At 42.0% G+C, this 25,297-nt stretch overlaps 1 protein-coding gene across 1 annotated transcript in view; it reads right to left on the bottom strand.

The window, feature by feature from the left end:
- Positions 1-23,811, bottom strand: part of eef1akmt2 (EEF1A lysine methyltransferase 2) — a 28,114-nt gene extending 4,303 nt beyond the window's left edge. The window contains exons 1-5 of the mRNA XM_059947730.1: positions 23,697-23,811; positions 18,246-18,311; positions 14,568-14,682; positions 5,655-5,762; positions 2,350-2,566 (exon numbers count right to left, since the gene is read on the bottom strand). Of these exons, the coding sequence (XP_059803713.1) occupies positions 2,350-2,566; positions 5,655-5,762; positions 14,568-14,682; positions 18,246-18,311; positions 23,697-23,806 (616 nt within the window). The 5' untranslated portion in view covers positions 23,807-23,811. The remainder of the gene's footprint in view (positions 1-2,349; positions 2,567-5,654; positions 5,763-14,567; positions 14,683-18,245; positions 18,312-23,696) is intronic.
- Positions 23,812-25,297: the final 1,486 nt, after the last annotated feature.

The raw sequence follows: 25,297 nt of genomic DNA, 5'->3' as shown, positions 1-25,297 counted from the left end.
TCACTGGGGAATAACATGGGGAGGTGCTCCTGGTCCTCTCCCTTCATGAACTGCAGAATACTGCTAAATCCTAATCTGCATGAAGTTCCACTCGCCCATCGACCTGTGCCCACTGAACTACACAAGTTCCTACTTAAGCAAAGCCTTAAGTTTTAATACTTCTTCACATTCCCCTCTAGACTTATACCGTAAACTTTCTATGCACCTCAAATTTAGTCCTCTTGATTCCCTTTAATTTAGTGGTTCACTATCGGTGATTTTATCTTAATCTTCTAAAGTCTAATGTTCTAGATCTACTTCTCAACCTCTCTTCCTCTTTTTCATCCTTTGAGACACTCCTTGAAACCAACCTAGGAAAGAGTCACTCTAACCTGGACAGCCAATGACATTCATCATCATCATTAAGTGCCGTGCTGTATGATGTCATCATCATATGCCATGTCATATGACATGGGCGATCATGGTTTATGACAAAATTTTCTACAGAGGTGGTTTGCCATTGCCTTCTTGCGGGCACTGTCTTTACAAGACTGGTGACTTCAACCATTATCAATACTCTTCAGAGATTGGCTGCCTGGTGTCAGTGGTCACATAACCAAGACTTGTGACATGCACCGGCTGCTCAAATGACCATCCACCACCTGCTCCCATGGCTTCCTGTGACCCAGGGGACCAAGCGGGTGCTATACCTTGCCGGCTTGGAGAGGGATGGTGTGCCTTAACACCACCTTTGGGAAAGACATATCTACAATCCATCACAATGGCATTAGCATCACTAAAATCCTCACCTCCGATACCCTGATGACTACCATTGACTAGAAAATTAACTGGACCAACGGCTAGAAGAGCAGGTCAGAGGTTGGGTATCTAACAATGAGCAACTCACCCCAAAGCCTAGTCAATATCTACAAGACACAAGTCAGGAGTAGGATAGAATTTTCCCCAAATGAATGCAGCACCAAATTCCTGAGAAGCTCAACGCCATCTAATACCGAGCACCCACTTGATTGGCACACTATGAACCACCTTAAACATTCACTCCTTCCACAGTGACACACTGTTACTGTTAGGGTGTTTTTGTGGTTAGGACATAAAGCGAATATTGACTTCAGTGACCAACCTTCAGATCTGAATATGCATTGAAGATTAAAAGCAAAAATTCGTTACTTCTGTGTATTTGGGTTTCTGTAGTATGGGTGCGAAGGAGGGAGGCATGAAAGGGGTGTGTATTTCAAAGGTCAGCATTGTAAATATGAATTTGTTTGAGCTGTCCTGAATTCTTCTTTGAGCTTCAGCACATAAACTGATGTGTAGGGCTGGACCAAGAAGACCTTCCACTGAAAGGGTCTCAATATAATGCTTGCTGTATCTTGTTTTGTTGAATAAGGAGGCTGCTTCATACCTACCAGTACTTTTCTCCAGTGGCTTCATTCACACAACAACAGTCACCACCGTGCAAACTGGCTGTAAAATTACTCACCTTGGTTATTTTACCACCACCTCCGTAATCTGCGGTCTCCACCAGCAAAAAAGGACAAACACAGCAGGTACAATGAAACTGCCCACCTTCAGTCTCTTCTCCTTGTCATAACTATTCTAACTTGGAAGCTTATCAAGTGTCTACATCCAGGAACTCCTTTCCCCTCAGCACTCTGGGAGGGCCTTCACCAAAGGACAGCAGTGCTTCAATGAGCAAATCACCACATTCTTCCTGATAATTGGAGGTGGCGATGAATTCTAGACATGTCAAGAACACCTGTTCCCAAAAATACCATTGAAAGAAAATTTAATAATGCTCTTGCAAAATGGTTTTCAGCAAAAAGTAAAAAGGTCAGATGGATAAAATGTACCTCTGCAGCCGAGGATCCTGCTTTGATACATTCCCGGGCACACTTCCGAAACTGTAGGAACCACGTATCTATTTATTGTCTGTCTATATTGCATTTGTGTTGCACATCCTCTCACTCAGGGTTAAGGCAATTAGTCATGTGGATAGCGAGCGGTGTGTGTTGTCGGGTTGTGGTTAAAGTAAATGAATATAGTCAGCTGCTCACCTGCTTGGCAGCACGGAGAGGAGGTGAGTCGGTAGAGCATATTTATGTTGACCATTCGTCCTTGTTTGGATTTGATCCAATTATGGGAGAGTCGAATGATTTTGCTATTGGTTTGTAATAAAAGTTTAAATGTACTTTTTTGACTTGAATTCAGTTAGTTGGAAGCATATCATATAGTGCGATACTCCCTCATTTAACCTCTCAGCGATTTTTCGTTTCTTTTTAAGCTGTTGCTACAGAAACTATAAAACTAATCATTTGAAACAACAATAAAATCGGTAAGGAGATAATTTACCTTCATTGACATGATTGACAAGTTCTTGTTTCGTCCAGTTACACGATGTTATAAGGAACAGCCCTCCATTCTTCAGAACATTCAACAAGGACTGGTGATAACGTCTCAGTTTCTCACCCGGGTTGTCAAAACTAAGACTAATGGCATCAAAAGTTCCCTTGTCAATGCAAATTTCATAATGGGAAAGATAAGGGAATGGATTCAAAAAGTCTGCTACCTAAAGATAAAATAAAGCAATGTTAAGAACTGATTCCTGCATGCTCTTTTTAAAACATTTTATAAATCAGCATGGTAGGTAGAAGGGGAAAAGAGTCTCAAACTCACTTGTGAATGTAATCTTGCTTCTCTAGAAATGATCACCATTACAAATTATAAATAAAGTGGATTCTGGTTAACTGGGCCCTCGCTTAATCGGGACAGCTGCTGATTTGGGATAACTCTTAAAGAACAAAGCTAATCGAGAATATAGTCAAGATTCCCTTTGCTTATTTGGGACACTATGCCACAGGAGACTATTGCTAAAGTTTCTAACCAGCACCAGTTGTGTGCACTTGCATGACCGTTGAAACACTACACCAGCTTTAAAATAGGGTCAGTTGCATGTCTTTTCAAAAAGTTAATTTTGTCATTGATAGTTGGTGAGAAATAAGCAATAAGATGATTCAGATCTGTTTTGCTTACTGTGCTTTCAAGTATTCAGGTTTGGAGATGGCCGAGAGTGAAAATGAAACAATTTTACTACTTTGACAAGTTAAGACCTACAAAAAATTTGAAGGCATCGACAATCATCTTAAATGCTACAATGAAAATGAAGATCTGGAAGATGCAACTGTATGGAGGCAATCCATTATCTCCACCAGGGGTTCACGCTGACTTTATTCATTTGCAGCCAAACAAAAGAACACTGCACGTACTATAGATGACTTCCTGTCAATAACTGTTCAGAATAACAGTTTTATTGTACAGGCAGTCCCCAGGTTATGTACAAGTTCCATTCCTGAGTCTGTCTATAAGTCAGATTTGTACGTTGGTCGGAATAAGTACATCCGGTATTATTTAGCATCAGTCAAATGTTTGTCTTAGTATATTGTATATATTTTACCTTTCTATGCATATAAAACACTTAAGAAACATAAGTATTCCAATAATTAAACCACTGCGTTGCTTAGTAATAATTGTAGCTTTCATCGGAGCAGGGCCTTTCACATACTCCACTATTCTCACTTTATCCGTTATCCTTTAAAATTGTTCTGATCATTGACCGACTGTAGCCTAACGATTTTCCAATGACCGATGGTGTTTCACCTCTTTCCAAATGCTTTATTATTTCCACTTTCTTTTCAATCGCAATCACTTCCCATCAATGGAACAGAAACACTGCGGGCGGCGGGTCCTGAGCTCCACAGGGTCCTATGGACCACCGCACTGAGACAGATTAAATGGGACAAGTGGGGGCTGTGCAGGGTTTGGGTATTTGATCCTCCACAATATTCTGCGTGGGAATTTAAACTGGAGGTGGCAGTGTTTCTTTTCACAAGGCCAAGCTGCGAGCTCGACATCAACCCGGCACGGGAGCAGTCTGTCACTGGATTGAACTCGAGCCCGGCGCAGATCTCACTGCGGCACCAGCCAACCGGGATGGGGGGGGGGGGGCAGGGTCAGGGTGAATCTTGCTAAGAAAAATTTAAGCCAAATACAAAGTTAAACACTCAACACAGTGTCAATGGCAACGACTTAAAGTGGCAGATAGCGTCACGATCTGACTTTAAATGGTGGACAGCATCGCGTTCTGACTTAAAATGGCAGACGGCATCGCGTTCTGACTTAAAATGGCGGACGGTGTTCTCCTTCCTCGGTTCTTAATACGAGTTGTCCGTAAGTTGGACGTTCGTAACTCGGGGACTACCTGTATTGCAGTGGTCCTAATTTGTCAGGTATTTTATTTATATACATAATTTGTTATTCATTTCAATGGTATTTTGTCTTTTATACGTATTTTTAACTATTTCCATGAAACTTTAGCTAATTTGGTCAGCTGCCGAAATGTACTGATCCTGAAGCATCCCAATTAAATGGAATCCACTGCATTACTAATATTCTGTTAATTAATGTGACAGCATTTAATTAATTGACATTTCTGTGGTAAATGTTATAGCTGGTTAAGTGAGAATTTCTTCAATACTTGACATATTCGTGAACAAATAAGAGAAGAGGTTTTTTTACAATGACTAAAAATTTGAATTTGAACTGTAGACTACAGATAAAAATTTTATTAACTCATGGTAGAAAAGGAATTATTGTTATATAGTGCAGACAGAATATCGGTTTTATTATTGCCAAATTCATCCGAATAAGCAGTTTTCAGTATCTGATTTCTATATCATCCACTGCACTTAATAACTAGCATTGCATTGTCAGGGTATTTGGAACAACTATTTGCTGTCAGAACTATAACATTTTGCATGAAAAGGCATCAAAGCTTTTGCATGGATCAAGGAATTTCAGAGATAAAAATAATCATGACATCAGAACACACCCCCTTCATTCACTGTAACACCAGTCAATTATGCCCACTTAATTATATTAAAAACTGCTCAGCATCATAGCTAATCAGATTGACAAATCCTCCTAAGGAGAGATGTGCAAACTAACTCCCAGTGCTTTTGAAATCTTCAGACAGCCTTTCCCAGATTTCAGTCATCCCCAAAGATAAGTGAAGAACTCATTAAAGTGTGATCTAAATACAAGTCTGCCTGCATTGTAGCTGACACTTTACAAAGATAGGTGAAAAAGCAAATTACAAGGTAGATTCAGTCTGCAGAAGGACATTAAAGATTAAATACAAGGGGAATGTCTGCAAATGTAATTCAGTTCTCATGGGCAACGCACACAAAACACAAGTCAACCAGCAGTTGACATTTAGGGCCAAGGCCTTTTATCAGGACTGCAGGGGAAGGGGGAAGAAGCCAGAATATAGAGGAGTGAGGAGATGCTGCCTGACTTGCTGAGTTCCTCCAGCATTTTGAGTGTGTTCTTCAAGATTTCCAGCATCTGCAGTATCTCTTGTGTCAGTTTTCATGGGGTGAGGAAAGAGGTGTAAATAATTAGAGGGAGTGGAGAAAACGTTTGTCTGAGAAAACATCAGTAACTAGAGCATAAGACAAAGGAGCAGAACAAGGCCATTCGGCCCTTTGAGTTTCTTCTGCCATTCGACATTGGCTGAGTTATTATCTCATTGTTTGATTTATCCATTATGATATTTTAAATAACAAGGTTTGAAGTGAAAGCTTTGATAAAATCCATACCTGTAAATTCACAGACAATATCCCTTCCTTTTCAGCTACAGCTTTAGCAAGCTCTACAGCAGTGGATGAATGATCAATTCCAGAAAGATTGGTAAACCCAGCTTTTGCCTTAAATAAATAACAAAGTACCAATATTAGTTAAGAATATAATTAAAATATGAAATGGCAGTCTTTAATTATGAACCCTGTTAAAATTACTCACATTGATAAATTTTCAGATTTGAGGATTTTCACATTTGACATGTTCTCAAATTTTGATAATTATGGAAATCTCAAACCTATTGTTCCTGCTAATTAAATTATACCCTTCAGCAATGCAACTGCATCCACTGAAATCTTTTGCACGAGACAGCACAACACAACACAAATTTGACAATTTTCAAATTTGACAATTTGAAAATAAGAGCATAATAAATAGAGAAAGGAGAAGACCATGTAGTGGATGTTTTACTCAGTGCCTCTTCCTATTCCCAACTTCTCACCTATTAATCAATCCACAGTATTATCTTCGTCTCATATGTTTGAGAGGCATATAGTCACAGCACAGAAACAGGCCCTCAGGCCCACCATCTCCATGACAACCATCAAGTGGCTGTCCAAACTCATCCTATTTGCCAGCAGGTGTGCTATAGATATAAATGCTTTGGTGATTCAAGTACTTTGTAGTTCTTAAAGATTGTGAAAAGTCTGGCCTTCTGCTCAACAGTGCATTTCAGATTCTAACCCTCTCTGAGTGAAATGATTCTTCCCCTCTAAAACTTTTCCCCACTTCCCTAAAACTAGGCCCCCTAATATTAGACACTACTGATACAGGAAGAAATTTCCTACTACCTACCCTTTCTATCTTATTATCATCTTTATGTGCCATGTTGTATGACATAGGAGATCAGAAGTCGATGCCCCAGCTATTGAAGGTAAGTACCACATATGCCTTCCTTACCACTTCAGTCACCACCTTTAGAAACACTTAAGACTTGTTCACAGAGAAGCCTCAGGGACTCCTTTATTATTCTTATGTATATCCTGCTGTTATTCATGACTATCGTTGTTCTTGGCAATTGTTTCTACAGAGGTGGTTTACCCTTGCCTTCTTCTGGACAGTGTCTTTACAAGACGGGTGACCCCAGCCACTATCAACACTCTTCAGAGATTGTCTGCCTGGTGTCAGGGGTTGCATAACCAGGACTTGTGATGTGCACCAGCTGCTCATTTGACCATCTACCACTTATTCCCATGGCTTCACATCACCCTGATCGGGGGGGGGTAAGCAGGTGCTACACCTCATCCAATGGTGACCTGCAGGCTAGTGGAGGGAAGGGGCAACTTACACCTCCTTTGGTAGAGATGCATCTCCACCCCACCACCCAAGTTTGAACGTCTCTGTCAAGTCTTTTTAATCTCTTCGACACCAAGGAAAAGAAATCCTGCCACAGTTGAAAATGTTCCATTCCATGCAACATCCTGGCAAATATTGTCTCTATGTCCAAGTTCAGGTTGAATTATCATTCAACCATGTATGAATACAGCCAAATGAAACAGTGTTCCTCCTGGCCAAGGTGCAAAACTTATTACCAACAGCACACAGCGCATATGATTTCAGAAAAATATGCAGTCACAAAGAAAAATAATAAATATAGCCCAAGTCTCTGAGTGCCATGACTGTAGATTTATGGTCCAGCTTGTTCGTCCACTGAGTGACCACTGGAGAGCAGCATGGACAGGAGGGGTCAGCCCACAACTGTTGCGGATTCCAGAATGTACCCCACACCGCCTTGGCGTCTCCTCTTCCAGTCGGCTGCAGCAGATGGCCCTGTGGCACGTGCCTACTCCTCACGACAAACCAGGCAACGCGGCTCCCCTGCTAAGGAATCCGTGAACCAGACTTGCGGTGTTCTACGTCACCAATATCTCCAGAGCAGGAGTTCCCAACGTGGGGTCCATGGACCCCTCTGTTAATGGTAGAGGCCCATGGCATAAAAAAAGGTTGGGACCCCTGCTCTAAAGCAATCACAACCTTCCTCACAACGTAATGACCAGAACGGAATGCAATACTCCAGCTGTGACCTAACAAATGTTTTATAAAGTTGGACCGTTATTGTTCTGCGTGTAGTCCGGGGGTCGGCAACCCGCGGCTCCGGAGCCACATGTGGCTCTTTTACGTCTGTGCTGCGGCTCCCTGTTGCTTTGGGAAATAATTGGTTGTGGCGACCCTTTTCCTGGCACATCCGAACCGACTCACAATTAGATAGCCTACGGGGGTTTGCGAGCACAGAGCTTTGGAGCCTCTGCGCCATGGGGGGCAGGTTGAGGGAGGCTTAAAAGTGAGGCTGAAGATTTCGAATAAAGTTTTTTCCTTCGACTGCAGTTACCGACTCCGTGACGTAATTTTAGCGCTGCGTGTAGCACACCGCTACATGGTCAGTATTTAATTAAAATGTATTTTATGTTAGTTTGTTAGTTTTTGAAATGTAATTCTAAATTTGAAGATTATGGTGATCTTGTACAATCTAAATAAGACGTTGTGGCGACCCATTTCCTGACACATCCGAACCGGCTCACAATTAGCCAGCGTTCAGGCTAAGGGAGATAGCCTACGGGGGTTTGTGAGTACGTGTCTTTTGCAGCATCCACGCCCATGGGGGGCGGGTTGAGGGAGGCTTAAAAGCAAGGCTGTTTAGTTCGAATAAAGCTATCTTTGACTGCAGTTTACTGACTGCGTGTAGCACACCGCTGCAACGTGTTTTTATCGCTGGCTGTCCAGAGGGGAGGTGCTGAAACGCTTTGTCGCGTGTCTGGAAGAAGTGAAAACTTTCCTGGGCAGCAAAGGGCTCAACTTTCCTGAGCTGGAACAGCCAGAGTGGCTGGAAAAGCTACACTTCATGGTAGACATGACAGCGCACCTGAACACGCTGAACACAGCTCTTCAACGGGGTAAGGATGTACATGTTGGAGGATGTTTTGGCATTCGAGCGCAAGTTGACGTTGCTTGCCAGAGATTTACAGAAAGGCACATTGTCTCACTTCCCCAATTTGAGAGAGTTCAAACAAGGTCACGACATGATAAATTCGGAGTATTTACATTCTGCAATCATCGCAATGCAAACATCGTTTGGGAAACGCTTCTGTGAGTTCAGAGAGGAAAAAAACACATTATCCTTCCTGGTCACTCCCCTAAGCATCGATCCATCCCTACTGAATACGACTGCATTGTCAGGTGTGAGTCAACCTGAACAAGTATGATAAATATTTTAATTGCCTATTATTTTACGTATATTCATATGTTTTCATTGTTCAGTGAAATAGTCCTTTCATTTTTCAGGTTGACAGCTGGCTGACGTTATTTTTGGTTTGCTGCTGGCGGCAAATTTAAGTTTGGCGTTTTTCATAAATACAAGAAGGACTCAAATAGACGTTGAGTATTTTACTTAAAAGTAACCTTCAACCCAACGTCTTTTTTTCGGAGTTCAAAATGTTTTTGTTGCATGCAGAAATGTAATTTCGTTTTCTCTGCAGGAGTTCATCAATTTCATAAATGCAACACATTATAGTTTGTTTATACATAGCATAAAGGCAAAACAAAACGTTGTATGTAGTGTTATTTCATTTTAAATGTCAAACGGGTTTTGCGGCTCCCAGTGTTTTCTTTTCTGTGGGAAACAGGTTCAAGTGGCTCTTTCAGTGGTAAAGGTTGCTGACCCCTGGTGTAGTCCATACCCCAGCTCTTCCTCACTACTTCATTTACCTGTGCTGCCACCTTCAGAAACACTTAAGACTTGTTCACAGAGAAGCCTCGGGGATTCCTCTATCATTCTTTATGCATATCCTGCTGATATTAATATTCCAATATGCACCTTGCATTTATCAAGATTAAATTCCATCTGCATTGCTCTGCCAATATAAAAATCAGGAGTGGCACAGCGATAGTACGTGCATTCAGTCTTTTTCCCATTGTTCGGATTATCTACCTAATCCATCTATCTGATACAGCACAGAGTAAGCCCTTCAAGCCCTTTGAGCCATGCTGCCCCAATAACCCCGATTTAACCCTAACTTAATCATGGGACAACTTACAATGACTAATTAATCTACTCAGTACGTTTTTGGCCTGGAGACTGGAGAACCTGGGGAAACCCAAGCATTCCTCAGGGAGGACGTAAAGAGACTCCTTACAGAGGACAACGGACTTGAAATCTGAACTCAGGTCATAGGTTGAAGGTGAGAGGGAAAGATCTATAGGAACTTGAGAGGCAACTTTATTGATATAAAAGATGGTATCTCTGTTGATTGAACTCCCAGAAAAAGTGCTTGAGGCAGGTACAATAACAACTTTTTTAAAAAACTCTGGGACAGGTACACAGACTGGAAAGGTTTAAAAGGTTATGGGTCAGCTGCTGGCAAATGAGGCTAATTTGGATGGGCCATCTTGATCTGCATGGGCCAGATAGGCTGAAAGGCCCAGTTCTGTGATGTGTTACTCCATCATATCAACTGGTCAATATCATCTTGTAACTTACAACTATCCTCCTGTTTTGTTTAGTCCCCTCCTACGGGGCACCATATCAAATCCCTTCTTAAAGTTGAAATACACCCTATTTACCTGTAGCCTCTTACCTGTTCTATTAGTTGAAACCTCAAAAATCTATGGTATTTGTCAAATATGATTTCCTTTACATTAATCCACGTGGACCTTTATTGCTCCAATTCTGTTATTGTTTCCTAATGTCCTATTATCACTTCCTTCATAATGGATCCCAGCATTTTCCCTACTACTGATGTCAATACAAATTGTTTGTCGTCCCCCATTTTTACTCCCCATCCTTTCCTAATACTAGATTAGATCTGTATAATTCTACAAATGTGAATTTTAAATAGTCAAGATGCTTATTCAGCTCCTTAAAATACTATATTAAAAAACTATTTTAGCTACACAAGTGTAATTACAGCATGTTTATTAATCTTAGAACATTCTAAACTTGCTTCTAAATTTTAAAGGTACCCAGATTCCAGATGCATCTGCCAATCAACCTGTTTGAAAAGCAGTGGTTTCCGGTTAATTGGGCCATCATTTAATCAGGGAAGCGGTTCATTTGGGACAAATCTTAAACAACAGAAACTAATTGGGAAAATAGCTGGAATTCCCTTTGTTTATTTGGGACACTACGCAGATAGGAGACTGTTGCTGGATAGTTTTGAACTAGCGTCAGTCTCATGTCACTGATAGTTGGTGAGAAATAAGGAGTAAGATAATTTAGAACTATTCTGCTCATTGCGGTTTCAAGCATTCAGGCTTGGAGATGTCAGAAACAGCCAGGAGTGAAAATGAAATGATTTTACTGCTTCAACAAGTTAGGACCTACGATGAATTTAAAGGTATCGACAATCACCTTGAATGTTGCAAGACTTGGAGGATGCAGTCGTTGTGAGCGTTGTATGAAGAAAGTTCATTATCTACACTAGGTGTCTGCCCTGATGTTGTTCTTTTCCAGTCAAAGGAACATGGGAGCATACAGTGGATGAATTCCTCTGTCGATAACTATTAGGAACTAATACAGAGTTTTATAGTGGGATTGATAGGGTTCTAATTAGCTCCATGGTTCATTTAAATACATAATTTGTTACTTAATTATACAGTAGTTTGTCTTTTTATACCTTTTTTTACTATATCCATAAAAGATCAGCTAATTAGGGCAGCCAAACAATTGGGCCAGAATGTGCTGGGCCCTCATGTAACCCAACTATTATGTGTATATGTACATAGAGTGTTGCAGCCTGAACAGGACTGCCAGATCACATACAATCAGCAAGCTAGAGGCCAAACATGATTTGGAAAATAGTATTCAATATATTGCAAAACAACATGCATCTCGATAGAATTCCTAACATATAGAGGTATTTCAAAGCAGCTTCCATGACCTCCGAGCTGACAGCAAAAGAGGTTTAGGAGGGTTACAGAGTACCATTTTAAGGATAGAAAGCAGAATGTAGGAAAGGACACCTGAGATGGGCAGGGTAAACACAGTCAAAAACAGTAAACACAGTCTGTGAGCAGAACAAGGAACAGGAACCAAACTAATACTAAATGATCAGAAGGCAAAGACAAGATTATCCAAGCATTTAGAGCCCCAAAACAACAAGAATAACAGTGATTCAAGATTCAATATTGTTTATATTTGTCATTACTCAGTACATGAATGCTAATAAGAATGAAATTTTTATTATCCTGTATCTGAAGTAGCATAAAAAAAACACAAAATAAGCATAATGAATACAATTAAAAAAAACACAATAGAGATGGAATCCATTAAAATACAATTATACAGTATTGTGCAGAAGTCTTAAGACACACACGAGAGAGAGTGCGCGAACATGCACTAGGGTGCCTTAAGACTTCTGCACAGTATTGTGAATTTGTCGGGAACAAAGGATATTGGGAATGGTGAGGGCAGAGAACCATGGGAGGGGTGTGGGACAGGTGGCAGGGAAGGAGTACCAGGGACAGGGGTTGGTGGGGGGGGGGGGGGGTTGTTGACACCAGTGCAGACACACCCAGCCCAGAGACACCAGGGAAGGTCATTTGAGTCAAACAATTGGTTTACTGATCATTACAGAATGCCTCTCTAGTGCTTCCTGCTCCCTTCCCCTTTTCCAAACCAGGATTCCCCTCCCTGCCCCCTTCCCACCCTCAGTCCACCCATATCAGAATCAAGTTTATCATCACTCACATATGTCATGGAATTGTTTTTTTTTATGGCAGCAGTACGGTGCAATATGTAAAATTACTACAATCCTGTGCAAATGTCTTAGACACATGTACCATGTGTAGACTGGTTTTATGTACATAAAATGATGCTGGGTGTTGTTGATTAGTGACTGGAGGTGATGGTCAGCCTGATGGCTTGGTGGAAGCAACTGGTTTTGAGTTTAGGGACCCTGGCGTGGATACTCGACATAACCTCTTCCCAGATGGGAGTGGGACTAACAGTTCATGAGCAGGGTGGGTGGGATCCTTCACGATATTGCTGGAATTTTTCTGGCACCTTTCTGTTCACATGTCCTTGATGGTGGGTAGGCTGCTGCTGGTGATACGTTGGGCAGTTTTAACTGATATAGCTGATTGTAGAGAAGGTCTAATTTAGGCTTTGATTAAATGACATGGCGGCGAGGAAGTCCACCCCTCCTACAAATGACCAGGTGCTGTGTCTCACCGTGGCCGATGTGAGAAGAACCCTGTGCAGGGTCAACCCACGGAAGGCTGCTGGACCAGAGAACATCCCTGGTAGAGTGCTCAGAGGATGTGCAGACCAGCTAGCAGATGTTCTCACTGACATCTTCAACATCTCCCTGAGCAGCGCCACCGTTCCAACATGCTTCGAGGCTGCCATCATCGTCCCCGTGCCGAAGAAGTCTTCAGTGTCCTGCCTCAATGACTACCATCCCGTTGAACTCACATCCATCATCATGAACTGTTTCGAGCGGCTCGTCATGAGGCATATCAAGACCGTGCTGCCCCCCCTCACTGGACCCCCTGCAGACTGCATACCATCCCAATCACTTAACAGCCGATGCCATTGCCATCACCCTCCACCTGACCCTAACCCACCTGGACAAAAAAGATACATACATTTGAATGCTGTTCATAGACTTCAGTTCAGCATTCAACATAATCATCCCTCAGAAATTGATTGGAAAGCTGAGTCTACTGGGCCTGAACACCTCCCTCTGCAACTGGATCCTAGACTTCCTGACTGGGAGACCTCAGTCAGTCCGGATTGGAGGCAGCATCTCCAACACCATCACACTGAGCACGGGGCCCCCCAGGGCTGTGTGCTCAGTCCTGTGATGTTCACTCTGCTGACCTATGACTGTGCTGCAACACACAGCTCGAACAACATCATCAAGTTCACGGCTGTGGTGGGTCTCATCAGCAAGAACGACAATTCAGCTTACAGAGAGAAGGTGCAGCGGCTAACAGACTGGTGCAGAGCCAACAACCTGTCTCTGAATGTGAACAAAACAAAAGAAATGGTTGATGACTTCAGGAGGGCACGGAGCGACCACCCCCCGCTGAACATCGATGGCTCCTTGGTAGAGTTCGTTAAGAGCACCAGATTTCTTGGTGTTCACCTGGCGGAGAATCTCACCTGGTCCTTCAACACCAGCTCCATAGCAAAGAAAGCCCAGCAGCATCTCTACTTTCTGCGAAGGCTGAGGAAAGTCCATCTCCCCCCACCACACCCCCATCCTCATCACATTCTATAGGGGTTGTATTGAGAGTATCCTGAGCAGCTGCATCACTGCCTGGTTCAGAAATTGCACCATCTTGGATCACAAGACCCTGCAGCGGATAGTGAGGTCAGCTGAGAAGATCATCGGGGTCTCTCTGCCTGCCATTTCGGACATTTACACTACACACTGCATCCGCAAAGCAAACAGCATTATGAAGGACCCCATGCACCCCTCATACAAATTCTTCTCCCTCCTGCTGTCTGGGAAGTATTCGGGCTCTCACGACCAGACTATGTAACATTTTCTTCCCCCAAGCTATCAGATTCCTCAATACCCAAAGCCTGGATTGACACCTTACTGCCCCATTGACTTGTTTATTATTTATTGTAATGCCTGCGCTGTTTTGTGCACTTTATGCAGTCCTGGGTTGGTCTGTAGTCTAGTGTAGTTCTTTTTCTGTGTTTTTTTTTTGTGTAGTTTAGTCTAGTTTTTGTACTGTGTCATGTAACACCATGGTCCTGAAAAAACATTGTCCCATTTTTACTATGTATTGTACCAGCAGTTACGATTGAAATGACAATAAAAAGTGACTTGACTTGATGCTGACTATAAAGACAAAACCAAAGACTTAACTCAAATGAATTAGATTTTACTTACATGTTTTCTTGGATAATGATATATACTTACTAGCTTAACTAAAAGAAGTCCATTTCCAGTCCCAATATCCAACACGGCAGCATCTTTTGGAATATTATGCTTTTCTAACCAGTTTAGGATGCGATCCATACTTTCTTCGCCAAACCTAGAAGAAATGGGGCTTGTGACATTTGCTGATTAATTAATCCACAATACTACCGTAGATTCTGGACTACAGAGCACACCTGTTTAAAAGCCGCACGCTCTAATTTTAGAAAGAAAATCAATTTTGTACTTGTACAGGCCGCATCGGATTTTAAGCCGCAGGTATCCCACGTTGTAATATGAGATATTTACACAGAAAGATATTACACGTGAGGATTTTTTAACTTTTAATTAAATCCGTATGGTAACATAAACAAATACATATTGCAAATGCTTTTTTTCGAACAGTGCCCGTAACACAGCTACTTTTAAATATACATACTTATCGGTAACACACAAATTACGTTGCGTATACTTTTTTACTGAACAGTGCACAAATGACATTCCAATATCTCCTAACGACTGGTTAAAAAAAATATATATACTGCAGCCTACCAGGAAAAGTTATTGATCGCCTTCTTCATCTTCCTCCTGCGCACTAAAACCATCAAAGTCCTCTTCTTCAGTGTCCGAATTGAACAACCTCATGATCTCGTCACTCACTTCAGTCTCTTCGTTGTCGCTCTCACTTGAGCGCACGCGGTCCTCTTCATCACGCAGCAGTCCAGCCTTTCAAAACCCATTGGTGATGGTGGATGTTGTGACACGGCTCCATGCATTTAGGATCCACTGGCAGACTTGAGTTAAAGATGCTCTTCGCATGCATCCTGTTTTGGTAAAGGATTTCTCGCCGCTCGTCATCCAAGCCTCCCACTCAACGCGCAGCGCCACTTTAAATGCCCGGTTCACGCTGATGTCCAGTGGCTGCAAATACTTCGTGGTGCCCCCAGGAATCGCAGCTGGAATTGAGTTTGTACTCTCGATGGCAGCTTTCACTGAATCTGTTATATGGGCCCTCATGCTGTCCATAACGAGCAATGCTTTTTTTCTGTGAAAAAATCCCCCGGTCGCTTGGCATGGCATTCTCTCAGCCAATCCTTCATTAGACTCTCCATCATCCAACCTTTCTTATTGACTTTCACCATGATTTCTTTTGGGAATTTTTCCTTTGGCATTGTCAGCCACTTAAAAATCACCATCAGTGGAAGCTTTAGTCCGGATGCTATGCAGCTCAGAACACAAGTAAAATGCGTTCTCTCATGGCCACTTGTTTTCAGTGTGATGGACGAGTCACCTTTTTTATTAACAGTCCGAGTGAGAGGCAGGTCAAACGTCAAAGGTACTTCATCCATATTTATGATATCATCTGGCCCGATGGAATTCTCCGCTATCTTTGTTTGAGTGAATGTGCGGAAGTTAGCAAGTTTTTCCTCGTGGTCGGGAGGGAGCTGCTGACACAGAGTCGTGCGTACCCTGACGGACAGGCCTTTTCGTCTCATAAATCTAAAACACCACGATGGCCCACCTCTAAAATCTTTGATTTTCATTTTGGTGGCGATTGCTTTAGCCTTCAGTCTGATCTGCACGGTGGAAACACCGCGGCCACCTGCTCTCTGTGTGTTAACCCAGTCTTCAAGAAAGTTTTCAAGTTCGGGCCATCTGGTATGATTACCTCTGAAAGCTTTTGTCGTCTTTTTGCATTGACTCAGTTCTTCACGCTGGCGTCTCCACCGTCTCACCATCGATTCATTTATGCCAAGATTATGTGCAGCAGCTCGATTTCCTTCTTCAACCGCCAGATTGATCGCCTTTAACTTAAAAGCTGCATCATATGCTTTTCTTCGAGTGTTTTCCATGTTGATGAGGGTGAGTACAAATGACTGATTTACAATAATTTAATTGTGAAAGTGCGCTTGATTTATCGTACAATTTCATTGGACCTCTGTGAACTACTCATCAATTTTATTGGTCTACTGTTACGAGGCAAAATGTTTTTGGCGGCATGAAAAAAAACATGCATTAGCCGCACCGTAGTATAGGCCGCAGTGTTCAAAGCGTGGGAAAAAAGTAGCGGCTTATAGTCCAGAATTTACGGTAAATATTTGTCTTTGAACATGAAACACAGCCTATTTATCAAACAAGTGCAATCATGGCAGCAGTGAACCACATACACACAAGACCAATAAAATGTCATTAAATAGTAAATACAATAAATATATTAACCACATTTATTGTTCACCAATCCTACAGTTCTTCAAGAATTTTTAAACTTAAAAGACACTAATTTAAAATATAGCTTTGAATATTTAATCAAACATCATTCTCTCTCTTCCCACCACTAATTCACTTTCCTGAATATATTTTACCCTGTTTTGAAGAAAAAGTTGTCCAAATGAGTCTCAGGCTGTACTCTGAACCTTTGCCTAGGTTATACGTATTAAACTATAAACCTATAAAGAAAGCATTATAAAGCTAGTAAGTAATGGATCATATCTTGTCTTAAATGTATTTGTGAGATTTCAAACTAAGTTCCAACTAAGAGCACAAAAATGGGCAGCTTCACCCTCCCGCTCCTCAGGATTCAGAGCGGGCTGACTGTTTTCTGATCTGCTCTGTACTCAACCGTAAATCAAAGTAAAAAATATTTATGTTATGACATAAATATCTCAGTAATATTTTAAAGGATTTTAAAGTCGTCATTAGAATGCTGAACATTAAACGGTTAACATAAAATTTCAGCATTGGACAGGCTATCATAGAAGAATGGCTTGCTGAGAATATTCCTACTGGGAAGCATTCATAGTGTTCCCTTTGAGTGTGAAGGGAATTTCTAAGGTTTTTAATATTTTTCCATTAACAGTTCAGTACATTTTCAGATGTGATTATTTTGACACAAATGACAGTGTTGGTATTGGAAGGGTACCATTTAGAGAAAATAAGCCAAATCACTATTTTCTGTAACATGACCCCACCAATTACCCATTGAATTCCTTGTTATAAGTGGAAATTATGTTCCTATGCGATACTTTTATTGCATTAAGCCATTTTAACAGTGATGACAAAGAAGCCCACTGCCAACATTTAACAGCTAGGGTCAATATTAAACCAAAGGGATGGACACCGATCAATACACTTCGTCAGCTTTTATTTTTATTCAATACCGTGGGTCAATAGGATTTGGATATGACATCACTACGCTGACCAGGTTGGCAGTCACAACCAAATCCTTCCTTTGCCATGCCCTGTCCAGTCCAAGGGCATGTGAATGGGCAATCCAGATTCCAGCACTCATTGTTTGCAAGGCTCATGGATTATAAAAGGCACATCAGGAAAAGAGATGGGATTTGAGGATCAAAGTACATGGAGTGTAAATGATCGGGGGGGGGGGGGGGGGGTCTAATGGATAAAAGTCCAATGACTTAACAGAAGTGGAATAAAGGCTGTGGGTCTCTTTAAGGACCACATGGCTACTGTGGCTCCCCACAAGGCACCGTGTCAATGAGAATACACAACCAACACATTTCACTGTGTCATTGATGGATTTTAATATATTTTATCCCATTTTGAAGACTTGTTTTCCTTTAACTTAAATAGCTAATAGAGTTGATAGAGGGGAAGAGTGGATAAGTATTCCTAATGTCCACTCTATGCAAGTTATGGTGTCCAATTAATTTTGCTTCTTACCAAATCTCACTTGTATCTCCTGATTCATTGAAGCCCTTGAGTTCCCTTTCATAAGCATGGTCCCAACTGCAAAGCAAAAAAAAATCTCAGAATTAAAACTTCACATCAATATCTGGTGTGATACAGATCAATAATTCATTTAATTACAAGCCCTTTTGTTAAAAAATAAAATGCTATGATTTACTTTTTCTCAAAAACTGTGCTACTCTACTGTGGAGTTTGGACTGTGATTTTGTTTCCAATAATAGTTGTATATTTGGTATTGAGTATTAGATTAAAAGTCATGTTGATGCTTAGTAGTCATTAGATTTCAGGAGACACTAAAACACTCATATCAACATGGCAACTCTGCAATTTGCAAGGATATCAAATTCTTCAGTAGGTGGAAGACACTTGCACATTAAAGCTATACTTATTAATCACCTTACTTTCACTTTTAGATTGAATTCCAAAATGAATGAAATTGCATAAGTAGTTTGCAGAATATTAATTTTTAATCCATGAAAATTAAGTTCATAGCATTTTAAGAATTTATAGGATGTGTGCAATGATGTGAAGATCTTATTGACTCAGCCATCCATCTCTCATCTTATCTGGAAATTTAAACTATTGTCATTCCTGGTCTTGACAAAAAGTCTTCACTCGGAAACATTAATTCTGCTTTTCATTTCATAGATGCTGTCTCAATCATATTTCCTGCTTTTATTTTACCTCAGTTTTAAAGTTCACACCAGAGCTCAGAATCCCTTCCAAGCATTCCTGTACCTGGTGTTCATTGTCCTTCAGAGATGCTTGACATGATCATCCCAAATATATCGGCTCACAGTTGTACCTTCAGCGCCGAGGCCCCTGAGGAAGTTGCAGTAAGACAAGGACAGCCTGGGGCAGTTGTAGTTAAGTGAGACTGCTAGAGACCTCTGTTTAGATAGGCTGGGATCACTGCAGCAATGTGTACTCAAGCCAAACAAATGAGGCCTCTGTAGTGAGACTTTTCCAGTTGTCTTCCTAAAACATAGTGTCCCTTTACATTATAGGGGGTGCTGAAGACAGACAAAAATCAACATAATAGAAGGATGTGAAATAAACCGAACAACTAAAGTTCTATTGTCTTTAATAACTTCAAAATATCATTGTCTGTCCGCTTGAAGTTTCGATTGACTTTAACTCCTTTATACTATTGACAATGATGAATGTCTGTTTCTGATAAATTCTGTGTAAAATAGCAGTTTCTGTTCAGACTTCAGAACACAGTGGGTGACATGGGTCATCCTGTTCTTGTGCACAAGTAAAATAAAAGAATGCTTGTGTCGTAAGAGTGCAAGTGTTTTGGGCTCAGCTACTTTAGTTACCTTATTTTATTCTCGGTGCTGACACACCACATACTTGAATTCTCCAAATATCTTTGTCTCACTTTCTCCCTGTCCTTAGTTATGAGCTTTATTCCTTAAACTTACCACTTTTAACTAAACTTTTAATTGTTTGCTTCATTATGGCTCAGTGTCATATTTTAAAACTTTTGTGAAGTTTCTGAGGATTGTGCCTCTTGGAAAACCAATTGAAGCACTGCATTTGGCTACCAGAATCCATTCAACAAAGACAGACAGACAGACATACTTTATTGATCCCGAGGGAAATTGGGTTTCGTTACAGTTGCACCAACCAAGAATAGAGTAGAAGTATAGCAATATAAAACCATAAATAATTAAATAAAAAGTAAATTATGCCAAGTGGAAATAAGTCCAGGACCAGCCTATTGGCTCAGGGTGTCTGACACTCCGAGGGAGGAGTTGTAAAGTTTGATGGCCTCAGGCAGGAATGACTTCCTATGACGCACAGTGTTATAACTCTGTGGAATGAGTCTCTGGCTGAACGTACTCCTGTGCCTAACCAGTACATTATGGAGTGGATGGGAGACATTGTCCAAGATGGCATGACAGCATCCTCTTTTCAGACACCACCATCAGACAGTCCAGTTCCTCTCCCACAACATCCCTGGCCTTACGAATGAGTTTGTCGATTCTGTTGGTGTCTGCTACCCTCAGCCTGCTGCCCCAGCACACAACAGCAAGCATGATAGCACTGGCCACCACAGCCTCGTAGAACATCCTCAGCATCGTCTGGCAGATGTTAAAGGACCATAGTTTCCTCAGGAAGTAGAGATGGCTCTGACCCTTCTTGTAGACAGCCTCAGTCTTCTTTGACCAGTCCAGTTTATTGTCAATTCATATCCCCAGGTGTTTGTAATCCTCCACCATGTCCACACTGACCCCTTGGATGGAAACAGGGGTCACCAGTGCCTCAGCCCTCCTCAGGTCTACCACCAGCTCCTTAGTCACACAAGAAGTTACTGAACCAAATTAGAGTACAGGTGTCCCCCGCTTTACAAATGTTCACTTTGCGCCATTTCGCTTTTACAAAAGACCTACATTAGTAACCCGTTTTCACATTACAAAGAGGATTTTCACTTTTACGAAAAATTTTCCCATATAAATTAATGGTTCTTCGCTTTACGCCATTTCAGCTTATGAAATGTTTCATAGGAACTCTCTACCTTTGTAAAGGTGGGGGGGGGGGGGCACCTGTATACACATTGTGGGTGATATCCAAGCATGGACTGACCATCTTTGCATGACAGAATAATAATACACAGTAGGAGGTTATGGGTGAGTATTGGCAGGAACTGGCCAGTGGGATACTTTCCCATCTTCCTGTTGCTTCACACAGTAACACAACCCCAACCTGGCTCAGTCAGGGTGATGACAACAAGCTACCACAGTTTTAAAAATCACAGTACCCAGACAAAGACCATTGTTCCTGTAGAAAATGTATCCTTGTTTAAGATGTGATCTACTGGGGAAGAAACATTAATTGGTAGTAAACCCAAGACTTTCCTGAGCATGTCTGACCTGAAGTCGGAAGATTTCATGAGATCTGTAATCAAATGACCATTCAGCCAACAACTGAAGCCAAAAATTCTGAAGCACAGTAGTGTAGAGCTTTGGCCACAAAATCACCAATCTCACTGGACATTTATGGGAAGAGGAGGACATACCAGGACACCTCAGAAATGCTGTGACAGTGACCATTTTAAAGAAAGTGGAGAAGTCTGATTGTGGTAACTGCAGAAGCCAAAAAGAAAGTCATTGCCAGGGTCCTCAGGAGTCTTTTCCTGGGCGCTGAAGAGCCTAATTCAAAATCACAATGTGGATTGCATCCACCAGGATGTACATTGGGTGTGACCTTTAACATGTAAAGCCCCCTCACCGGGCTTGTATGGAAACTTGGCTTATTAGCCAGCTCTGCTAACAGCCACTGGGGTCAGTGGAGAGATGGCCACCTTCCTTAAACAATATACGCCTATGGTCAATGTGATTTGGGTCCAACCAAACTGGAAAGTTGGGATGTTCCGAATAATGAACCCCGATTTGAGTGAATGCAGTGAAAAGACTGCCCAAGCACAGTTATCTGTCAGCAAGAAATTACAGATCGTACATCACATACAATTATAAAAAGGTGTATTTACTAATTTCAGCTTAATCAACCTGTCACTGAGAGGAAAAGAAAAATACAAAAAATAAAACGGCCCATTACAATTAAACCAGTCTAAATGTGCACATCGTTGGAGCACAGATTGTCCAAAAGCTGGGTATGATCCAGCTCACAGAGCTGAATCCTCATCAACAATCTCCAGTAGAACTTCCCATCTTGGACTCCTTCAACTTGTGAAGCACTCCTTGCAATCACATCTTCCCATCGGACTGAATCCTGTGGCTGTCTCTCCCGATTCTCTCCTCTCTACATCTTCTGCCAAAAAGACCTCAAATCCCACCTGTGTCCATCACAAATCTCTCTCCACCCAGCTTTCTCTAGAACATTCTCCCAATTCCTCCATCCTGATTGGCTGACTCAACATTCCAAAGTTGAAACATCACAGCCCCTTGTCTTTAGCTGAACACCCAAACGTGATATCAGCAGGACACACTGCTTGTAAAGAAAGCTATTGAATGAAATGGCCTACAGCATTAGCAATACAAATCTAGACAAGGCTTTCTTCAACCTCACTAAAGCCTTTGATTTTACCGGTCAAGAGAAAACGTGGAATACTCCTCCTCAAAGTCATCTGAATTTTACATTTGCTCCAGAATGACATGTAAGCCGTGATTTTTTAAAGACTGGAGGAGAGCCAGGCTGCACCTTTACGCAATATTTTCCTCGATCTTTATTACCGCAACATTTATACGTTGAGATAGTGTGGAATTGGCCCCTCCAGCCCAGCAATCCCACGAGTTAATCCTAGCCTAATCACAGGACAATTTACTTACCAACCAGTACGTCTTTGGACTGTGGAAGGAAACCTGAGGAAACCCACACAGTCACAGAGGAGAAAGTACACTCTCCTTACAGACAGCTGTGGGATGTGGCTCACCTCAGCAAACTACTTCCCTTTGAAGTGTAGGCGATCTTCTGAATTCATGGAAAACCATTTAATCTATAGTAACTACACTCCACAACAAGGGCCGTTCAAACCTTATTAGCTGAGGTGCCAGTAGGTAATGTCGTGCTCAGGCGACCTTGAAGACAGCTCCAAATCACTGTCCACTCACTCACCGAGTGAGTTACACCCAACATTAGGAAGGTCTAAAGTTCTCTATTAAACTGTCAGTCACACTGCCCTTCAATAACGGGTTTACAACAGAACGCATGAAAGGGCCACTTTCCGTGTGTTAGGTCAGCTTCTTGGCAAGAGCGGACGTCCATATGAAGTTTACCACAGTCTTCAATGCAACAGAGAGGCCTCTGGTAAATAAGGGAAAGGGGGATTTTGAGGATCGGGACCTCGGGCACCCAGGAAAGCGCGCTATCATCGGCAGTGGCAAAGGTTGAACTTTTAAATCTTTAATTTCTACCCATCATTGTGCACCTGCGACCGAGTCAACCTGCAATAGGCACTGAATAAATACCAGTTCTGCAAAATTCTCCACAGAATTCGACAGGTTGTTGTCCGCAATGGAGTGAGGAGCACTTTATAGTATCGGTTAGGCTAAGTTTGTCAAACCTTGTCCTGACAGGGTGCTCGCTGTACTACCGATAGCCAGTATTTTACCAACATACAGTATTATGACTCTGATGATAATTAGCGACCACCGTGCGGCCTCGAACGAAACGGGTCCATCGTGAATTAAAACAACACACACAAACTGCTGGCGGAAATGCGTGTGTTGTTTGAATGTCCAGCATCCGCAGATTTCCTCGTGTTTGCTCCATCGTGAATTAACCACGTTTCGTGGAAATTGGTTACACGTGGAACTTTTATTCTCCCCACATACAGTCGCTCGGACTTTTCAAAATGAATTTCAGCAACTACTATGCCTTACCGTTATTCAGTACACACAGTCATGCAGCAGTAATTTAACAACCGAAATAATTAACAAATCTAGCAGTAACACATACTATTCTTTCGTTCCCATCTCGGAGGGTTGGAAGTCAATGTTGGACGAGGACTGGCTCTCATTCCGTTTTCCCTCCAGCCGGACAGCACCAAATGAACATTCATCCTCCATGACTTGTTAATACAGGAAGTACAATTCATTTTACCAAACGGTTAAAGGGATGTGATCTCTAAGGAGGCTGCCATATTTATAACGGGCGAAATTCATGACTGGCAAAGCTAACACTTTCGGTTCGCCGTCTTCATTGTAACATCATAAGAGTTCAATGAGATATTGCTATCAGAATTGGAAAGTGTTAAAAGTAGTTTAAAAGACTACAGCAGTTGTAAGGAGGGTTCGCATATTCCAAACAAGCTGAAATCCTTTTCCGGGTCACATTTGATATTTCAGCCCTACAAACCTTCCAAACATCGAATGAAATAAGATTGATTTTTTTTCGAAAAATTCCCAATACTTCTTTGAAGCACCATGTTGAGAAAAGACAATCTAACATTATCGACACACCAAAAGAGAAATTAATCCAAGACGACCCTGTTGAATAAACAATATCTTAAATCATTAGCTTTGACAGAATGTTTTGAACTCCAAGGAAACACATACACAAAATGCTGGAGGAATTCAGCAGGTCAGGCAGCAGATATGGAGAAGAATAAATAGTCGATGTTTCGGGCCAAGACCCTTCATCAGGATTTTCTTATATTTGTTTTCAACTTGCTTGCTTTTATTTGAACTTGGGTCCATGACTGGGGAAAAGACAGCAACAATATCTAACGAGAAAATCTGCAGATGCTGGAAATCCGCGTGACACACACAAAATGCTGAAGGAATTCAGCAGGCCAGGTAGCATCTATAGAAAAGAGAAAACAGTTGATCTTTTGGCCCAAAACCTCTAATGTTTACTCTTTCCATAGATGCCAGCTGGCCTGCTGAATTCTTCCAGCATTTTCGTTCCAGGATGAAGGAGATGCCTTCCTTTTTTAAACAAAGGGGCTTCCCTTCTTCCACCATCAACTCTGCTCTCAAACGCGTCACTCCCATTTTCCGCACATCTGCCCTCACCCCATCCGCCTATCACCCCACTCGGGATAGGGTTCCCCTTGTCCTCACCTACCACCCCACCAGCCTCAATGTCCAACGTATAATTCTCCGTAACTTCCGCCACCTCCAACGAGATCCCACTACCAAGCACATCTTTCCCTCCCCCCTTCTGCTTTTTTTTTCCGCTCCCTATGCGAATCCCTTGTCCATTCATCCCCCCCCCCCCCCCCATCCCTTCCCACCGATCTCCCTCCTGGCACTTACCCTTGCAAGCGTAACAAGTGCTACATCTGCCCTTACACTTCCTCCCTCACCACCATTCAGGGCCACAGACAGTCCTTCCAGGTGAGGCGACACTTCACCTGTGGGTCGGCTGGTGTGGTATACTGCGTCCGGTGCTCCCAGTGTGGCCTTTTATATATTGGTGAGACCCAACACAGACTGGGAGACCGTTTCACTGAACACCTACACTCGGTCCGCCAGAGAAAGCAGGATCTCCCAGTAGCCACACATTTTAATCCCACGTCCCATTCCCATTCTTATATGACTATCAATGGCCTCCTC

Source organism: Hypanus sabinus, chromosome 22, assembly GCF_030144855.1.
Source record: "Hypanus sabinus isolate sHypSab1 chromosome 22, sHypSab1.hap1, whole genome shotgun sequence".
NCBI lineage: Eukaryota > Metazoa > Chordata > Chondrichthyes > Myliobatiformes > Dasyatidae > Hypanus > Hypanus sabinus.
The sequence above is the reverse complement of the archived record's forward strand: the minus strand, read 5'-3'. Positions and strand labels throughout refer to the sequence as shown.